Source organism: Pseudophryne corroboree, chromosome 3 (genome assembly GCF_028390025.1).
Source record: "Pseudophryne corroboree isolate aPseCor3 chromosome 3, aPseCor3.hap2, whole genome shotgun sequence".
Classification (NCBI taxonomy): Eukaryota; Metazoa; Chordata; class Amphibia; order Anura; family Myobatrachidae; genus Pseudophryne; species Pseudophryne corroboree.
Window position 1 is genome coordinate 7254619 of NC_086446.1, and position 21537 is coordinate 7276155.

General features: G+C 46.7%; 1 protein-coding gene across 1 annotated transcript in view; it reads right to left on the minus strand.

Annotated features, from left to right (window-relative positions):
* The window catches only part of LOC135054534 (zinc finger protein 850-like), a 234762-nt gene that overhangs the window by 97729 nt on the left and 115496 nt on the right, over positions 1-21537 (minus strand). The window contains exon 9 of the mRNA XM_063957677.1: positions 7598-8681. Coding sequence (XP_063813747.1) covers positions 7598-8681 — 1084 coding nt within the window. The remainder of the gene's footprint in view (positions 1-7597; positions 8682-21537) is intronic.

Here is a 21537-nt window from a genome sequence, read left to right on the forward strand (position 1 = left end):
CACCCTGCCAGCAGTAACCTATGCAGTGCGCCCCACATGGCTGCCTCGGATGGTTCCTCCGTGGGCGGGGTGTGCTTTATTTGGATCTTTCCATGCAGGGTATAGCATACTCCTTACACACGTGTCAGTTCTCCCATACATGCATTTGGCACCTGTATGGCTCATCTCCCACTGTGTAACCTTGTAGTGCGCCCAACATGGCTGCCTTATCTGGTGTGCTTGTGGATGGGATGAAAAATGCGTGGACCTGATGTTTTTATTGGAACCCTACTCTGAACTTAAGGACTCTGCAATCTCCCCATTTTGTGTTCTCTTCTAGGGGTGGACTATTCCACCCTGGGTAATCCTACGCAGTACGCCTAAGATGGCTGCCGCACCTGGTGCCTTGTGAGGGTGGAATACACAACCCCTGGGAGGTTATTACTCAAAATGCCTACACCAATCATGCATTATTCTTTCTGTGTCTTTGTCTGTGTGGTTTATCTTTTGATGTAATACTTAAATCTTCTGTATTATGTGCATTGTGTGAGTTCTACTTGGCGCCGCGGATGGCTGCCTCGGTGCTGCTCTGCCAAGCAGCCTTAGTTTTTAGTCTTAAATGTATAATATGTCTACTGTACAGTTGCATATGTGCAGTATGAACTCATATGTGTAATGTTTGTAATGTATGCTACGTTTTTCCTCCATGTTGCTGCTTGGCGATGCATTGTACCACAAAGAATTCCTAGTGTACGTGAGTACACCTGGCCAATAAAGCTGATTCTGATCCTATTTTCTCTAGCATTCATAAGGGATATTGGGGACAGAATTAGTACGATGAAGATGTTCCAAAGCTGCGGGAACGGGTGGAAACAACTGCAGCACCGTCTGCCCAAACTGGGTATCCTCTTTCGTCAGGATATCAAATTTGTAGAACTTCACAAAGGTTTTAGTCCCCGACAAGGTAGAAGCTCGGCATAGTTGTAGGGCCGAGACTCCACGGGCAGCCGCCCAGGAAGAGCTCACCAATCTAATATAGTGGGCTTTCAGAGACTGTGGAACCGGTAAGGCTGCTGATGCATAAGCCTGTTGGATAGTAAGCTTAATCCAACGAGCAATGGACTGCTTTGAAGCAGGGCAACCCCTTTTTTCGTGCATCATACAGCACAAACAAGGAAACCGTCTTCCTGACCCGAGCCGTCCTCTTGACATAGATCTGCAAGGCTTGTACAGCATACAATGCCTCCGGACTAGAAGCTGTGTCAGAACTGGATGGAATCACAATAGGTTGATTCAAGTGAAACGCGGAGACCACCTTCGGCAGGAACTGCTGTTGAGTCCTGAGCTCTGTTCTGTTCTTGTAAAAGAGCAAGTACTGACTTTTGCACAACAAGGCCCCCAATTCTGAGACATGCCTAGCAGAAGCCAGGGCCAGTAACATCACAGTTTTCCACGAGAGGTATTTATCCTCTACCATCGTCAGAGGTTCAAACCAGGAAAACTGTAGAAAGAGTAACATAACATCCAGATCCCAAGGTGCCGTAGGGGGCACAAAGGGAGGTTGTATATAAAGCACCCCTTGCAAGAAGGTCTGAACTTCCGGCAAGAGAGCCAACTTCTTCTGGAAGAAGGTGGAAAGAGCTGAAATCTGGACCTTAATGGATCCCAGAAGTAAGCCCTTATCCGCTCCAGCCTGCAGGAAACAGTGGAACCTTCCTAAGTGGAATTCCGCAGAGGGATATGTGCGTTCCTCGCACCAAGAGACATATCTCCGCCAGATATGATGATAGTGTTTTGACGTCACAGGTTTTCTGGCTTGTACCATAGTGGCAATGACCTTTTTGTAAATCCCTTTGTGACCTAGGATGTTCCGTTTAACTTCCATGCCGTCAAACGAAGCTGCCATAAGTTCGGGTAGACGAACGGTCCTTGTTGAAGAAGATCCCTTCTTAGCGGTAGAGGCCAAGGGTCCTGTATGGACATGTCCAGTAGAGCCGCAACCATGCTCTTCGGGGCTAATCAAGATTGCTTCCACTCTTTGATGTCTGATCCGCTTGAGCACCATTGGGATCAGAGGAATCAGAGGAAACAGGTAGACCAGCCGGTATGACCAAGGCGAAGTCAGCGCATACACTGCGCTCGCCTGAGGGTCCCTGGTTCGTGAGCAATAGCAGCAAAGCTTCTTGTTGAGACGTTAGGCCATCAAGTTGATCTGTGGGCAACCCCACCTGTCGATGATCAGTTGGAACACCTGTGTGTGTAGTCCCCACTCCCCTGGGTGGAGGTCGTGGTGACTTAGGAAGTCTGCCTCCCAGTTGTCCACTCCCGGAATGAAGATTGCGGACAGCGCTCTTGCATGTTTTTCTGCCCAGAGGAGTATTCTTGACACTTCTCGCATTCTGGCCCTGCTTTTTGTCCTTCCTTGTCGATTGATGTATGCCACTGCCGTGGCGTTGTCCAACTGCACCTGGATTGCCCGATCCCTTAGTAGAGGAGACCCCTGAAGTAGAGCATTGTGGATAGCCCGAAGTTCCAGAATGTTGATTGGAAGAAGGGCCTCCTGCCCTGGAACTGCGCCCCTTGGGTGATAGCTCCCCATCCTCGTAGACTCGCATCTGTCGTGAGGAGGATCCAATCCTGAATCCCGAAGTTTCGGCCTTCCAGGAGTTTGGAAGACTGTAGCCACAGGAGTGAAATCCTGGCTCGGGGTGACAGCTGAATCATCCGGTGCATCTGAAGATGGGAACCGGACCATTTGTTCAGGATGTCCAATTGGAAGGGTCTGGCGTGGAACCTTCCATACTGTATCGCCTCGTAGGAGGCCACCATCTTTCCCAATAATTTTTTGCAAAGACGGACAGAGACTCGAGCAGGTCTGAGTACCATGCAAACCATTTCCTGGAGTGTTCTCGCTTTGTCCTTGGGGAGGAACACTTACTGTGCTACAGTATCCAGTAGCATGCCCAGAAACAGGAGCCGCTGAGACGGTTCCAGGTGGGACTTCTGTAGATTGAGGATCCACCCGTGGTGAGACAGAAGTTGGATAGTGCGATCTATGTGGAGCTTGCTTTTATCAGGAGATTGTCCAGGTATGGAATCACATTGACTCCCTGGACCCTAAGCTGAAACATCATTTCCACCATCACCTTCGGGAACACTCTCGGAGCTGTAGACAGGCCGAAGGTTAATGCCAGAAATTGGTAGTGATCATTCAGCAGGGCAAATCACAGATAGGCCTGATGAGGAGTCCAAATTGGGATATGTAGGTAAGCGTCCTTGATATCAAGGGACAGTAGGAATTCCTGTGGTTCCAGGCCTGCGATCACCGCCCTCAAAGATTCCATCTTGAATTTGAAAACCTTCAGGTAAGGATTCAAGGATTTCAGATTCAGAATGGGTCTCACAGACCCGTCTGGTTTCGGTACTACAAACAGAATGGAGTAGTAACCCTGTCCTTATTGCAGTAGTGGTACTGGGACAATGACCTGGGACTGTACCAACTTCTCTATGGCCAGTAGTAGCGTACCATGCCTACTTACCAAAACTGGTAAGCCTGATTTGAAAAATCATTGGGGAGGAGTACCGTCGAACTCCAGCTTGTAGCCCTGAGAGATAAAGTCCCTTACCCAAGCATCTTGGCAAGAACCATCCCAGATGTGACTGAAGTGATGTAGCCGAGCTCCCACCACGAGATCTCCCTGGGGTGGGCGGGTACAGTCATGCTGAAGATTTTGCGGAAGCAGAACTGGCGGTCTGGTCCTGAGACCCAGCAACTGCTGGTTTTCTAGGTATTCCTCTGTAGCCTCTCGCTGCGTTGGAGGCTCCTCTGGCTCTGGATCGAAATCTGCGGGACCGAAAGGACTGAGCAGACAGTCCTGGATAGGTACGTCTAGCAGGAGGGGCACCTGAAGGAAGAAACGTGGCTTTAGAAATCCAGGTGTCTAGGTCACCTCCAGAGAGCCATTCACCTGTGAAGGGAACAGATTCCACATTACATTTTGAGTCCGTATTGTCACGATCCGGGTTATTGGACATCATTATTTACCTTCCAAGTGTCTCCCGAGACTGGCCCAGCGTTCCAAAACAGGATTCCATCTGCGCTGTCTGCGTGCAGCGCGCTGTATACATTCACCTCAAGTCTCTTCCCTGTGATCCCGCAGCGCTGTCATGGCAACCTTACAGTTTAGTTACACTGTTTTAAAGAATGGCGTCTCCTGCCCTCCGCCGCCATTACTGCTGTTTACCACATGCAATATACAGACTTTCCCTCCAAATGCAAACATGGGCGCAGCCATGTTTTTCCTCATCACATGTCCTTTCACAACCTATCCGCTGCACTCTGGACTCTGCCTAATTATCCAGCCAATGCCTGCTTACCAGCTGGTATAAATATCCTGCTCCTGGGCTGGATAATCGTCAGTGCTTTGGTTGTCTAACCTATACACATGTCTCTCCTGCTTGTGGATTCTACTGCTTGTTTCTCCAGGTATTCCAGCTACTGTGATTCACCTCCACTAAGAGACCCGCACCTGTTTCCATCCTGCGGTGCAGCCTGACTTCTGCAGTGTTCCAGAACCTAGAAAACCAACAATTGCTGGGTCTCAGGATCAGACACCAGCTTCCTGCTTCCAGTATTGGTCCTGCTTCGCTTCCAGATTCCAGCGGTGTCCTGGTATCGTTTTCAACTTCTCCCTTCTACAGCACCGCTCTCTATACTCCACAGCATACTTACCATGGCCTACCAGCTGTCCACAGTGCTCCTGAGTCGTTGGTATTCTGCTAGCGGTGCTCCACAGTGTCTTCAGTTTATTTCAACGTCATCAGCGGTATTCCTATATCGCCTGCATCAGTGACCATTCTACCATTGAACCACAGCGTCCATCGATGCTCACCAACGGGCTCTAAATCTACAGTGGTGAGTTCTGCACAGCTTTCATTCATACCGGTTCCATCCGGCACTCTGCAATTACCAAGTACCATCTACTTCTTTGCAACTGTGTTGCTCCAGCCTCTGTATACCATCTGCTGGGCAGTACCAGTTAATACCTCTCCTCAGCGGTTAGCTTTGGCATACGGACTTACCATCTCCAGTTCTGGCAAGGACTCTAATATTCTGTTCTGCAAGCCACAGCACTAATTACCCCTGCGCTTCTAGGAACTGTACTGTAATTTACCACTGCACATCTTTTGTGACGTTTTGCATATCTGAGGGGCCTTAAGCTGTGTGTTCAATAAAACTGACTTTACCTTTTTACAACTTCGTTGTCGTGGTCACGCCTTCGGGCAAAAGGTACTAGAGCTCCGGTATGTCTAGGAACCCAATACTACCTCCCTGGTTCACCTACACGTCAGCCCCTACATCTGAGGCTTCCCCAGGTTAGCCTCAGCCCTCAGTTGTAACACGTATCAGCAATCCAATGACGTAACCATATGGCTCTGTGCGCACACAGCCATAGCCATGGTTCTAGCATTAATAGTGTGAATCTCTTCTAGGGAGTCACAGTGGACTCTTGCCGTGTCCTGAATGCGAGTCAGGAAAGCAACAGTATCGACTAAGGTCCTATCACCCAACAGACCTTCCTTTATTTGACTAGCCCGGGAATGGATTGCATGTGTTATCCAGCAACCTGCAATGACCATCCTTTGTGCTACGCCTGCAGCAATGTAAATAGATTTTAGAGTGGTCTCTATTTTCCTATCTGCTGGGTCCTTTACCGTAAGGTAGCCCGGAGCAGGGAGCACCGCCTTTTTAGAAAGGCGAGAGACTGAGAAGTCTACTGCTGGAGATTATTCCCAAAACATTCTGCCCTCAGCGGCAAAGGGGAAGATATTCAAAAACCTTTTTGTCACTTGATATTTTTTATCTGGATTCTTCCAGGCTAGTTTTAATAAATTATCCAATTCTGTGGAATCAGGGAATGTGACTTTTGGTTTCTCTTGAGGGAGGAAAAATGACTGCTGAGTATTTGCATCCCCCAGGGGGAGCTTGGACACCTCCCCAATATCCAATATGAGGGGTTCAATACCCTGAATCGGGGTGGGATCCCCACGTATGGGGTCCCCATCATCCCCAGCATCATGTATATCATCAGTATCATCTGATAGGAGTGCTGGTAGAGCAGGTTTCTGTGAAGCAGGCAGGAGGTAAGCTTAGCAGTAACTGCTTGTTGCAGTTCTTGTGTCTTGTTTGCATTTGCAGTGAGCTGAGATGACATATCAGACATCATAGTTTTTATAGACCCCAACCAGAGGGGCTCTGTATTCTCCCCCACATTAGTATCAGCATGAGATGACTGACTACACTGCTCACATGATAATGAGCTGTATGTACTAGGAGAGAACCTGGCATTACAGGACTTCTGTTTTACCATAGTGATTAGAAAAACAGATATAATATACACACACAATACAGCCTGATATTATATATGACAAGCCTGCCCTATTGAAATTGAGAGGAGACAGAGAAGAGAGACTCCAGCGCACCCAACGCTGACCGGCCCCAGTGAGGTTGTCAGCGTTTGATATAGATGTGTAAACACAGTGAGATTACTGATAAAATCCCCAGGGGATTATTGTGCACAATAATAGTGGCTCCCCCCCCTCCCTATACCCGGTACCAGTGTATACAGGGGCAGTTCTGGAGGAGCTGTGTAGGCTGCTGCAGCTGCTGCTCATGCAGAGGAAGATGCCAAAATGCCGCTGAGCCTGCTCTCATGTAGCTCCGCCCCCCGACATGGCGCCGGAGCTACTGCTGTATATTTATACTGGCCATGTCTCCTTTAACATGTACAACCTCACATAAATGCTTGGTTCACTCTAGTTAGCCAGTTTCACGCAGGGACTATAATGGGTCCCCCCCAGGAGGGACCCGTACGCCTCACCCGCGCTTCAGCTACACATTAGACCGGGGGACCCCCCTAGCGGGGCCCCTGGTTGGTACTCACCACTGATGATCACCTTCACGCAGTGTTAGGGGTGTGCGGCATGCTGCGGCTGCGACAGCCAAGGATCCATGCCCCGCTGAACAAACAGCCCCTCAGGACGGCGGTCCAGCAGCGGGGAAGCAGCTCTGCACCTCAAGAGGCCGGTGACCGTCTCCCCCATAACTCCCATGGCGCAGGTATGCTGTTGCCCAAACAGCATACCGAAATAAATAAAACTTAGAAATAAAATGAAGAAAAACTCTGGAGCTTTAGAGTGTGCATCCTCTCCTGAGGGAACTTTATCTAAACTGAGCTGTAGGAGGGGGCATAGAGGGGAGGAGCCAGCACACCCAGTGAAGAATTTTAAAGTGCACTTGCTCCTTTGGACCCATCTATACCCCATCACACTAATTCTGTCCCCAATAGCCCATACGGATGCTAGAGAAATAACACAAACCATTCCAGCTCAGCCCTTTAACAAAAAATATGTGAGAAATTAGATTTATTTGTAAGATAAATAACTTTCCATCTGCATATATACAAATTTTAACTAGTGTTAATAAAGTATAGTTTTATCAAGATTCGATTACTGTCATGTTACACATTCTCATGTGTGTGAAGTTTCTGATGTCTAACAACAGATGATTTATCTCTAAAACATTTTCCACACTCAGAACATGAGAATGGCTTCTCACCTGTGTGTCTTTGCTGATGTTTAACAAGACGTGACTTGTGTGTAAAACGTTTCCCACACTCAGAACATGGAAATGGCTTTTCACCTGTGTGACTTCTCTGATGTTTAACAAGATTTGATTTATCAGTAAAACATTTCCCACACTGTGAGCATGGAAATGGCTTCTCACCTGTATGTATTCTCTCATGTAGAACAAGATTTGATTTATGTGTAAAACATTTCCCACACTCAGAACATGGAAATGGCCTCTCACCTGTGTGACTTCTCTGATGTGTAACAAGACGTGACTTGTATGTAAAACTTTTCCCACACTCAGAACATGGAAATGGCTTCTCACCTGTATGTATTCTCTCATGTAGAAATAGAAGTGATTTCCATGTAAAACATTTCCCACACTCAGAACATGGAAATGGCCTCTCACCTGTGTGACTTCTCTGATGTGTAACAAGACGTGACTTGTATGTAAAACTTTTCCCACACTCAGAACATGGAAATGGCTTCTCACCTGTATGTATTCTCTCATGTAGAAATAGACGTGATTTCCAGGTAAAACATTTCCCACACTCAGAACATGGAAATGGCTTGTTACCTGTGTGACTTCTCTGATGTTTAACAAGATTTGATTTATCAGCAAAACATTTCCCACACTGTGAACATGGAAATGGCTTCTCACCTGTGTGACTTCTCTGATGTTTAACAAGAACTGACTTGTGTTTAAAACATTTCCCACACTCAGAACATGGAAATGGCTTCTCGCCTGTTTGACTTCTCTGATGTTTAACAAGAACTGACTTGTGTTTAAAACATTTCCCACACTCAGAACATGGAAATGGCTTCTCGCCTGTTTGACTTCTCTGATGTGCAACAAGATGTGACTTGTATGTAAAACTTTTCCCACACTCAGAACATGGAAATGGCTTGTCACCTGTGTGACTTCTCTGATGTTTAACAAGATTTGATTTATCAGCAAAACATTTCCCACACTGTGAACATGGAAACGGCTTCTCACCTGTGTGACTTCTCTGATGTTTAACAAGAACTGACTTGTGTTTAAAACATTTCCCACACTCAGAACATGGAAATGGCTTCTCGCCTGTTTGACTTCTCTGATGTGCAACAAGATGTGACTTGTATGTAAAACTTTTCCCACACTCAGAACATGGAAATGGCTTGTCACCTGTGTGACTTCTCTGATGTGTAACAAGATTTGATTTATCGGTAAAACATTTCCCACACTCAGAACATGGAAATGGTTTCTCACCTCCCTTAGCTGGATGATTGGTTATAAGCTGTGCGGTCTGTGTAAAACATCTGTCATCTATAGAACAGGGAAATATTTTATCTACTGTCAGAGCTGTAGAAGATGACCCAATATCAGTGTTATCAGAACATTCCCTTTGATTAGAGGGACCACATGACACAAGCACATTGTGAGGTACAGGAGGTACAAGTAGGGCAGTAGGGGTTTCTCCAGGAGAATCTTGTGTGATGTCATCAGCTTCTATTTTACAACCTGAAGATGAAATTAGATTTTCTTCCGAGATATTCCTTCTGTTACATTCATCTGTTGGGAATAAGTGTACAGAAAATTGAATGTCTCTCCATAATAAGGTACAATTTATAATATTCCCCAGTGGAGTGCTACTGGGTTCAGATATGGCAAATGAGGGGTCCAATTTCTGATGTCAGACTCAGAGGAATGCTCCTCCAGCCATAATATGGTGGCTCCAGACCTGTAGGGTGATGCATTGTCTTCCTGAAAGAGCCTGCTCCCATCTAAGTGACTGCAGAATGTACCTACTATCAAGCCTCATTCAGAGCCTCTTACATTGCAATATTCTGCCATCTTCACTAGAAATTATACGCCAATGGATCACAAAGATATCTGCCTAGATATAGTACTTCCACTGCAGAAGATAGAAATGTAATGCAAGGTGTGGTGACATGTACTGGGAATGGAAGCTGGTACTCCCTTTTTCTGGCAAATGAACAGGCTGCAGTCAGGGTCACATTCCCTCTGGATTTCTATTACAGCACACAAACCCACAGGTGCGCCACATGTGTGTCATTGATTTGTTTTCTGTAATTGGTTTGTAGTGGTTGGGAAGAGGACAAAACACTGTTGTAGGCGGGGCAACAGATGCCAGCTAGTTGGCCAGTGACTAGACAGCCGAATTGTGTCCAGCTAGAGCGTGGGTCAGCTAGTCTGTGTGCAAAGTCTCAAAGTCTTGCATGCTTCTTGCAGGTATCTCCACAGGCTTTGGCCTGGCAACCACAACTACTCAAATACAGTTTCAGAGTATTCTGGTTCTCCCTGCCTCTTGCGGATAAGAATGTGGCCTCATAGCCCCCACTGGCTTCCAGGCACCCTGGGCTCTAACAGCAGTCTCCACGTGGACTGTCTGTCCACCCTTTTTCTTCTCTGTGTGGGCAGATCCCTTCAGCCCCACACTGAATCAGAAGCTCATCAACACCATCTTTGCTGATACTGCCGCACAATTTACAGTGGCAGAGGAAAGAATTGCCTTATAACAGTGGTTCCCAAACTTTCTTGAATCATGGCACCCTAGTGCTGGACCACCAACCTGAAGCACCTCTGGAAGTGCCTCACGGCACCAAGTTTGGGAACTACTGCCTTAAAATATAATATATAAATCTAAAAATAACTAATTAAACTGGTATCCGGTCTTTAGGTCGACAGTCACTAGTTTGACCACTGAAGGTCAACAGTAAGTAGGTCGACACTGACCGAAAGTTGACACGTCTAGGTCAACATATATGGAAGGTCGACATGGTCATTAGGTTGACGTGGGCATGGTCGACACACAAAAGGTCAAAAAAGTTTTTTTAGGGTTTTTGGGGGGTTTCAGGATATAGGATTGCTGAATTATTTCTAGAAAGGGAGGAATACATCCCAATTTACTGAGTGAAAATGTGTTTGGTGTGTTTGAAAAAAAGGGAGATTTTGGGGAGAATGGTGTGATACAATAGGTGGAAGATGGGATACTATACGGTTAGGTCAATATAAATTTGATGATTTGGCCACTCTGAAGGTCCCTGCGATCTGTCTGATTTTGTTTCTGCAGCTTGTATGAGAGCTCATTTGACTGCATGTTGTGGGTTCACAGCAACAGCTTAAAAATGCAAATTCAACACTTGGAATCACCTCTAGACCCTTTGCCTGCTAAATTGATGAAGAAATATACGTTATGGTAAGAACTTATCGTTGATAACGGTATTTCTCCTATATCCACAGGTTCCACAGGATAACAATGGGATATGATGGAGCTACAGCGGATTGGCATCAAACGATCACAAGCTTCCAGTCCTCCCAGGATGCAACGGGCTCGTCCATATATCCCCGCCCACTGTCTCAGGCAAATCAGTTGTATTCCAAAGCATTTAGGCAAGAGCATCATGTAGAGCCCTATTCAGGCGAGAAGAACACACATGCACACCCTTCCATGCAAGAGGGAAGAGTTTAGCGAGTATAAAGATCCCCAAATCAGTTGCATCAGGGTGGGATCCCTGTGGAACCTGTGGACATAGGAGAAATACCGTTATCAACCATAACGTATATTTCTTCGGCTGGGTCCACAGATTATCCACAGGATAACAATGGGATTTCTCAAAGCAATTTAGCCCAAAGCAATTTAGTGGTGGGTACACTCCTGATTGGACAGGAGAACCTTGCGCCCGAATTTAGCGTCATGAGAGGCAAAAGTATACAAGGCATAATGTCTAATGAAAGTGTTAATGGAAGACCATGTGGCTGCCTTACATATCTGTTCTGCTGAAGCACCATGTTGTGCTGCCCATGAAGGACCTACCTTACGAGTAGAGTGAGCAAGACATTAGCCGGAACAGGGAGATCAGCTTGAGAATACGCTTCTGAAATCGTCATTCGAAGCCATCTTGCTAGCGTCTGTTTAGTAGCAGGCCATCCTCTCTTGTGAAATCCGTAAAGAATGGAGAGAGAATCTGTCTTTCTGATGGCACTGGTACGATCCACGTAGACCCTTAACGCCCGAACTACGTCCAGCAACGCTTCTCCCGCAGACAGTCCCGATACCTGAAAACCGGGACTATAATTTCTTCATTAAGGTGGAATTTAGACACCACCTTAGGAAGATACCCAGACCTAGTTCTGAGAACTGATTTATCTGGATAAAAAAAATCAGAAAAGGAGAACGGCATGACAGCGCTCCTAAATCTGACACTCTTCTAGCTGATGTCATAGTCAGTAGAAAGAGAACTTTAGCAGTCAACAATTTCAGATCCACGTTATTAAGTGGTTCAAACAGAGCAACTTGAAGGGCTATGAGAACTAGACTTAAGTCCCAAGGCACTGCCGGAGGAACAAAAGCCGGTTGAATGCGCAGCATTCTCTGGAAAACAGTACGCACATCCTGTAAATTGGCAATTTTCTTTTGGAACCATACAGTCAATGCTAATACTTGCACTCTCAAGGAAGCCACCTTCAAACCCTTATCCATTCCTGCTTGAAGGAAATCTAAGACCCTGGAAACTTGGAAAGATTTTGGGTCTATATTTCCTTTACTGCACCAATAAATATAGGTCTGCCATATTTGGTGATAAATGCGAGCTGAGGAGGGTTTCCTTGCTCTGAGCATTGTTTAAATTACCTGTTGTGAGAATCCTCTTGACTTCAGGATAGAGGTTTCAAGAACCACGCCATCAACGACAGTCGATCCAGCTGCCTGTGATAACAAGGACCCTGCATCAGTAGATCTGGACGTTGAGGGAGCAGAATTGGAGCATCCATTGACATACTTTGCAGATCTATGTACCAATGCCTTCTGGGCCAAGCCGGAGCTATTAGAATCACGGCACCCTTTTCTTGCTTTATTTTCCACACCACCTTGGGTAGCAATATGATCGGAGGAAACAGATATGCCAGATGAAAATCCCATTTCATTGATAGAGCGTCCACAAAGATCGCTCCGGGATCCTTTGTTCTTGACCCGTATGCTGGCACTTTGTTGTTCAGATGGGACGTCATGAGATCTATCTCTGGCAAACCCCACTTGTCTACCAGAGTCTGAAAGACTTCCGGGTGTAGAGCATATTCGCTTGCTTGAATGGCGTGTCGACTGAGAAAATCCGCTTCCCAGTTTAGGACTCCCGGAATGAACACTGCGGACAATGCTGGAAGATGGAGTTCTGCCCATTTTAGTATGTGACTTACCTCCTTCATTGCTTTTTTGCTGCGAGTCCCTCCCCGATGGTTGAGGTACGCTACTGCCGTCGCATTGTCTGAGCGGATCTGGACTGGTTTTCCTTGCAGTGTCTTTTGCCTGAATCAGTGACATGTATATGGCCCGATGCTCCAACAGGTTTATTAGCAGGCAACTTTCTTCTGTGGTTCACTGTCCTTGGAACCATAATTTTCCGGACACTGCTCCCCAGCCCTGAATACTGGCATCTGTTGTCAGGATCTCCCAATCGGATATCCAAAAGGGTCTCCCCTTGTCTAGATTGGATGTCTTACTTTTTCTGAAAGTACTATGGTATGTTACTTTATCGTCTGATGTACTCCATTCCATTTGGACAGAATCAGATGCTGCAGAGGTCTTGAGGGGAAATATGCCTACTCCACCATGTCGAATGTTGAATTGATAATGTTTGACTGTGTAACAACTCCTGAGTCCTTAACTGCACCTTGGATATTTTGTTCCGAGGGAAAAATATTTTCTGTAAACTTGAATCCAATAAAGCCCCCAAGTGAATCATCTGTTGTGATGGAATCAGAGATGACTTTGCCCAATGTATGAGCCATCCGTGGCTCTGTAGACAAGTTATTGTCTGCTGGAGATGGCCCAAGCACAATTCCTGGGACAGTGTCAGGATGAAAATATCGTCGAGGTATGGAAAAATCCTTATCCCCTGCTTTCGGAGATAAGCTGCCATAACCACCATAATCTTGGTAAATATTCTGGAAGCTGTGGCTAACCCAAAGGGTAAGGCCTGGAACTGAAAATGTTGATGGAGGATGGCGAACCTAAGGTAACACTGATGAGACAGTGCTATAGGAACATGCAGGTAAGCATCCTGTATATCTAGGGATACCATGTAATCCCCTGGTTCCATGGCTAAAACTATGGAGCGTAATGTCTCCATGTGGAACCAAAATTTATTTGTTTAACATTTTGAGATTGAGAATCGTCCGAAACGACCCATTTGGTTTCTGAACCAAAAACAGGATGGAGTAAAAACCCTGTCCCCATTGTGCAGGGGGTACTGGAATAATTAATCCTGACTGAAGCAATTTCTGAACTCCTTCTTGCAGGGCTCTGGCCTTCGCCTCTATCCGAAACGGGCTGGTGCAGAAGAACTTTTGAGGAGGCTGCTTCTTGAAAGGGAAAACATAACCCAGAGATACCACTTCTTGCACCCAGGCATCTGTTGTAGACTGCTGCCATATCTGTGCAAAAGGAAGAAGTCGGCCCCCTACCCTGGGGTCCCCCAGGCGGAGGCCCGCACCATCAGGCTGATGGCTTATCTTCTGGGTTGGAAGCTGGCCCTCTGGTGGCCTAATGCTTCTTTGCCTTACCAAACTTATTGTATTGGGGCTGCTTACGATCACTTTTTCCTTTTGCTTTTCCTTGCGAAATGGCCAAAAAACCGGACCCTTAGGTCTGGGTTATATGTGGCAGGAAACCTGACCTTCTTGGATTCTGCCTCTGATTCCAGAATATCTGTCAATTCCTTACCAAACAGAATATTCCCCACAAAAGGCAAAGATTCCAGAACCTTTTTCAATTCTGAATCAGCTTTCCACGTGCGCAGCCAAACTGCTCTGCGAGCAGCTTCTGTTAAGGCTGATACTTTAGAAGCAATAGTACCCATATCTATTGCCGCTTCTTCTAAGAATACTGCAGCCTGTTTCATGTGAGCTATATGGGTAGGTGCTGAAAGCCCGTCTTCCAGTACCTCAGCCCATTCAGCTACTGCTTTTGCCATCCAAGCTGAAGCCATAGCTGGCCTTATGACTACCCCCGACAGTGAAAATATGGTTTTAAAAAACCCATCCACTCTCCTTTCTGTGACATCATTCAATGACGTTGACTGCAAAGGCAATATAAATTTTCGCACTAATCGAATGACATGCGTATCTACCTTAGGAGGCACTTCCCTTTTTAAACAGTTCCCAGTTGGAAAAGGGTAATTGGAATCCCATTTTCTGGGAATTCTATATTTTTATTGGGTGCAGCCCAAGCTTCTTCCATGATTTTCGTCAGCTGATCTGATCCTGGAAACTCGACCCTAACTGTTTTGGGACGTTTAAACATAGGTGCCTTAGTTTTTAACACTGGCTCTGCTGAATCCTCTAAGGACAGAATAGCCTTCATTGCTCCAATTAATTCAGCTATATCCACTGAGCTGATACCTTCCACCTGTTCTTGACATGATGAAGCAGAGTACATAGAGCTATCATCATCTGATGTATCATCCTGTGTAGCCTGTGAATTTGATGATTTATTTACACCCGGTTTATCAGCTTGCTGTGTATCCTGAGCTGTAGTGGATATACCGTAATAAGGGAGCTGCATGTATGGGTTAATAGTGTATCCTACTGCTGGTATTGAAGCTGTAGGAATTACCAGTTCAGCTATACTGGACACGGTCTGTGCAAACATCGCCCAAGGTGGATCTACCTGCAGTTGAACAGGGATCTACCTTGCAATCTGCTGAAAATCAAAACAATTTGCACATCATGTGCCAGATCCTGAGAGGATAATCCCGTTTTGCAGGACAAACATGTTATAAGTGTTGGTGTTACTGTCAGTGTAACCTCGTCACTTTTGCCGCTCTTAGACATGATAAATTGTCAGCTTTTCACAGTGTACTACACAGTAAGTGACTGTAATCACTTTACTTTATTAAAGTGATATCAATCTGACCCCATCCCATGCACCAGCATTGAGGTTCAAAAGAAACCACTGACAAACATATATAAAGTCAGCAATCACACTAGCAGTCAGTCACATGTTATATATTAGTCATTTGAGCACAACAGATCCGAACGTATTCAGACGCAATGCGAAGAAAACCACAGTAATGTACAGACTCATATGCAATAGGCACTTAAATTTAACTATTCATACTGACAAAAGTAGAAAGAATTGTAGTGCTGTATAACCTGTACTCAGTAGAGTGGGATACAGGGAGACTCACCTCACTTCCAAGATCGATCAATATGTTAGCAAACGCCGAGTGGATCCAGACGATACTAGTGTACACTGTCGCTCCGGGAACATTAAGTGAACACAGACGTACTGTGCATACAAGCGCACCGGTCATACAGACGCCCAGGGGCGGATTGGGAACAAAAAGCGGCCCTGGAAAAATTTGTACTAGTGGCCCTGCATGGGCAGCACCAGAGGTATAAGGTCTAGCCATGGGCCATGGCAGCAGCACCCTCCCCCCAAGACTTTCCAGATAGTGGGCATGTCCAGCATCAAGGGGGAAGTTAAAAAGAAATAAAATTAAATATAATGAGCACATTATATGACACACCTTCAGAATTTAGGAAACTATATCATTCTTTAGAAAGATATATTTTCTTGCTTATTACACCAACCGTATCCCAATCACTAGTCACTCAATCTTATATGTCAGCCAAGCAGGCAGACAGAGCATACACTAGATCATCTGCAATCACAGGCTAAGTGATTATTTTGCATCTTATTCATTATGTCTATAAAAAGGACCACATGTCCTCAAACAAAACAGGCCCCACAGGTGCGTCGGCCCGCCGGGAATCTTCCCTGTAAACCCTATGGCCAATCCGCCTCTGCAGACGCCTGTCCTGCGACTGGGTCTCCTCGCGGTAGAGTTTAGTGTACACAGACGCAGCTGCCTATGCTGCGACCGAGACACCTCGTGGTAGCGTCTGAGACGGAAGTGAGGCAACAGTTCATGGCAGGAGACCGACGGAAACTGGTCATGAACTGGGGGGAGGGGCGAACAGGAGAGCGTCTGACTGCCCATGCTGACATCAACCCTAGGGATCCCAGCCTCATACCATTCCTGGCACTTTATGATCCCTAAAGCCTAGCTCTGGAGCATCCGTGGTGGCGGTGCATCAGCTACTGTTTGGTAGTCTCCTCCCAAACCAGTGCGGCTGTGTCCGTATTCCCCTTCTAAGTGGAACCGGTGCCTTACCTTCTCCCTGTGCTCCGGCCACAGCCTGGTAACGTCTGGTGGACCTGCTAGTATATCAGACACAGACGCCCGTCGACACAGTACTCGTACCGTGGGTAAGCGTTGTTGGAGCGACTCTTTCCAATATGCGTTTAAGACGCTGTTAGGAAAGATCACTCAAAAACATAGTTAGACTATTAAAAATATAATAATAAAGCTTAGGGCTGGCAGAACACAGCAGCCCTGTGACCATGGTCCGGCTCCTGCCGCACCAAACAAAAAACTGATTTGCCTGAGCCAGTGGGCGGGGATCCCATTGCATCCTGGGAGGACTGAAAGCTTGTGATCTTTGGTGCCAATCCGCTGTCGCTCCATCATAGCCCATTGTTATCCTGTGGATAACCTGTGGACCCAGCCGGAGAAATAATGAACGAATAGCTCACAACTGTCAATTGTCCATATACTAGTTGTCCATTGAAAAAGTGATTTCTTGATCTTCTCCAGCTGGAGATTGTATCTCCCACACCTTTGTCTAAATCTTCATCTGCACAAAGTACCTGCCAGTGTCTCTGTAATATCTTTGTGTCGCCCATCTTTGTAGAACGTAACCACACATCTGCTCTGTGATCTGTCTGAGCTTTTGGGTGGGTGATAAGTATCTGTTTCCTACACTTTTGTCTTGTATTTTGAGGGGACGGAGAGGAGAGCAAAGATGAAGTCAGGAGTCACAGCTGGGGGAGGGACTGGACAGAAGGGAGCAGGGCAGAGCAGGTGGGAGCAGATTGAGGTGACCCATTCCCCTTACTACATTATAAGAACTAAGCAAATATACAATACACAATATATCTATCAGATTCAGTTTATGAAAATGCAATCAAGTTATTCATGTCAAAATGTATTATTCTTTACTGGGACTATTATTTTAAGTCATGGGTGGAAGGGGAGCATCAGACACTCCTGAGTGATTACGCTATTAGGGGTGAGAGGGGGTAAGAATGGCTACCGGAGAGCTTTGCAGTCAGTGATTGTCTCTGATAGTGGATAAGCGTTGATGCTCTGCCAAGAGGCCGTGTGGGACAAATAACTTTGGGATTATTTAGACCTGTCACCGGCCCCTTATCCTGGTCACTGCCTCTATACATCACCCCTGCTGAAACGTACGTTGGATCAACGGCAGACTGTCCCGAGCCACGGACCATTACTGGACTCTCTGCTCCTGTTACTGAGTGCCATGCAGTGGTGCAACTTGTCCTTAAACATAAACATTTCACCTTTCCATCTAATACTGGAAATGATCTGTGAGCCCCGTATCCTCACATCAGGTGACGGAATACTGCTGCCTCCAGGCTCGCACACAGTGGGCAGTATACGCGTAATGTACTGTTAGCAGTGCTGGGAATGACGCATTTCTGGTGCACAGCGTGAGAAGCACAAGATCAGGGCAGCAGCTAAGGTCAGGGGGAGGTCAGTCACACCCACATGAGGGACAGCATACAAACCTGGCAGCCGGAGCTGATCAGATCAGGGGTATGTATGATCATTCGCTACCAGTTATCCATATATAGTACATACATATTCCTCAGCACTTTACAGAGAATATCCGCTCACTTACCTCAGTCCCAGGGGCTAACAGTCTATGGCCCTCATTCCGAGTTGATCGCTCGGTATTTTTCATCGCATCGCAGTGAAATTCCGCTTAGTATGCATGCGCAATATTCGCACTGCGACTGCGCCAAGTAATTTTACAATCAAGATAGTATTTTTACTCACGGCTTTTTCTTCGCTCCGGCGATCGTAATGTGATTGACAGGAAATGGGTGTTACTGGGCGGAAACAGGCCGTTTTATGGGCGTGCGGGAAAAAACGCTACCGTTTCCGGAAAAAACGCAGGAGTGGCCGGGGAAACGGGGGAGTGTCTGGGCGAACGCTGGGTGTGTTTGTGACGTCAAAACAGGAACGACAAGCACTGAACTGATCGCACAGGCAGAGTAAGTCTGAAGCTACTCTGAAACTGCTAAGTAGTTAGTAATCGCAATATTGCGAATACATCGGTCGCAATTTTAAGATGCTAAGATACACTCCCAGTAGGCGGCGGCTTAGCGTGTGTAACTCTGCTAAAATCGCCTTGCGAGCGATCAACTCGGAATGAGGGCCTATATTCCTTACCACATACGCAAACACATATACACTAGTTGCTCAGCTGGTATAATTTTTGGATTGTGGGAGGAAACCCATAAAAGAACAGGGAGAAAATACAAACTCCATGCAGTAAGGGACTTGAACCCACAACCTCACCTCTGTGATTCAGTAATGCTTGCAATTACACAAACTGTGCTGCTCACTGCTATAACAGGAGAAGGAGAAGAATAGTAACAGATGTCTTCTGATGTATGAGAAAGTGTGGGGTGTAGACTGGTCAGATCTCTGGGCTGACAACACACAGTGACATGATGTGAGGGGGAGAGCAGGAGTATAATAGTGGATGATGGCTCCTGATGTATGAGATACACCAGAGAGTGCGGGGAGGAGACTGGTCAGATCTCTGGGCTGGTAACACACAGTGACATGATGTGAGGGGGAGAGCAGGAGTATAATAGGGGCTGATGGCTCCTGATGTATGAGATACACCAGAGAGTGTGGGGAGGAGACTGGTCAGATCTCTGGGCTGGTAACACACAGTGACATGATGTGAGAGGAAGAGCAGGAGTATAATAGGGGGCTGATATCCCCTGATGTATATGATACACCAGAGAGTGTGGGGAGGAGACTGGTCAGATCTCTGGGCTGGTAACATACAGTGACATGATGTGAGGGGAGAACAGGAGTATAATAGGGGCTGATGGCTCCTGATGTATATGATACACCAGAGAGTGTCGTGAGGAGACTGGTCAGATCTCTGGGATGGTAACATACAGTGACATGATGAGAGGGGAGAACAGGAGTATAATAGAGTATGATGGCTCCTGATGTATGAGATACACCAGAGAGTGTGGGGAGGAGACTGGTCAGATCTCTGGGCTGGTAACACACAGTGACATGATGTGAGGGGGAGAGCAGGAGTATAATAGGGGCTGATGGCTCCTGATGTATGAGATACACCAGAGAGTGTGGGGAGGAGACTGGTCAGATCTCTGGGCTGGTAACACACAGTGATATGACGTGAGGGGGAGCAGGAGTATAATAGGGGCTGATGGCTACTGATGTATGAGATACACCAGAGAGTGTGGGGAGGAGACTGGTCAGATCTCTGGGCTGGTAACACACAGTGACATGATGTGAAGGGGAGAGCAGGAGTATAATAGGGGCTGAAGGCTCCTGATGTATGAGATACACCAGAGTGTGTGGGGAGGAGACTGGTCAGATCTCTGGACTGGTAACACAAAATTACATGATGTGTGGGGGAGAGCACGAGTATAATAGGGGCTGATGTCCCCTGATGTATATGATACACCAGAGAGTGTGGGGAGGAGACTGGTCAGATCTCTGGGCTGGTAACCACACAGTGACATGATGTGAGGGGGAGAGCAGGAGTATAATAGGGGCTGATGGCTCCTGATGTATGAGATACACCAGAGAGTGTGGGGAGGAGACTGGTCAGATCTCTGGGCTGGTAACACACAGTGATATGACATGAGGGGGAGCAGGAGTATAATAGGGGCTGATGGCTCCTGATGTATGAGATACACCAGAGTGTGTGGGGAGGAGACTGGTCAAATCTCATGACTGGTAACACAAAATTACATGATGTGAGGGGGAGAGCAGGAGTATAATAGGGGCTGATGTCCCCTGATGTATATGATACACCAGAGAGTGTCGTGAGGAGACTGGTCAGATCTCTGGGCTGGTAACATACAGTGACATGATGTGAGGGTGAGAGCAGGAGTATAATAGGGGCTGATGGCTCCTGATGTATGAGATACACCAGAGAGTGTGGGGAGGAGACTGGTCAGATCTCTGGGCTGGTAACACAAAATTACATGATGTGAGGGGGAGAGCAGGAGTATAATAGGTGCTGATGGCTCCTGATGTATAACATACACCATAGAGTGTGGGAAGAAGACTGGTCAGATCTCTGGGCTGATAACACACAGTGACATGATGTGAGGAGGAGAGCAGGAGTATAATAGGGACTGATGGCTACTGATGTATGAAATACACCAGAGAGTGTGGGGAGGAGACTGGTCAGTTCTCTGAGCTAGTAACACAGTGACATGATGTGAGGGGAGAGCAGGAGTATAATACAGGCTGATGGCTCCTGATGTATGAGATACACCAGAGAATATGGGGGAAGAGACTGGTCAGATCTCTGGGCTGGTAACACACAGTGACATGATGTGAGGGGGAGAGCAGGAGTATAATAGGGGCTGATGGCTCCTGATGTATGAGATACACCAGAGTGTGTGGGAAGGAGACTGGTCAGATCTCTGGGCTGGTAACACACAGTGGCATGATGTAAGGGGGAGAGCAGGAGTATAATAGGGGCTGATGGTTCCTGATGTATGAGATACACCAGAGTGTGTGGGTAGGAGACTGGTCAGATCTCTGGACTGGTAACACAAAATTACGTGATGTGAGGGGGAGAGCAGGAGTATAATACGGGCTGATGTCCCCTGATGTATATGATACACCAGAGAGTGTGGGGAGGAGACTGTTCAGATCTCTGGGCTGGTAACACACAGTGACATGATGTGAGGGGGAGAGCAGGAGTATAATAGGGACTGATGGCTACTGATGTATGAAATACACCAGAGAGTGTGGGGAGGAGACTGGTCA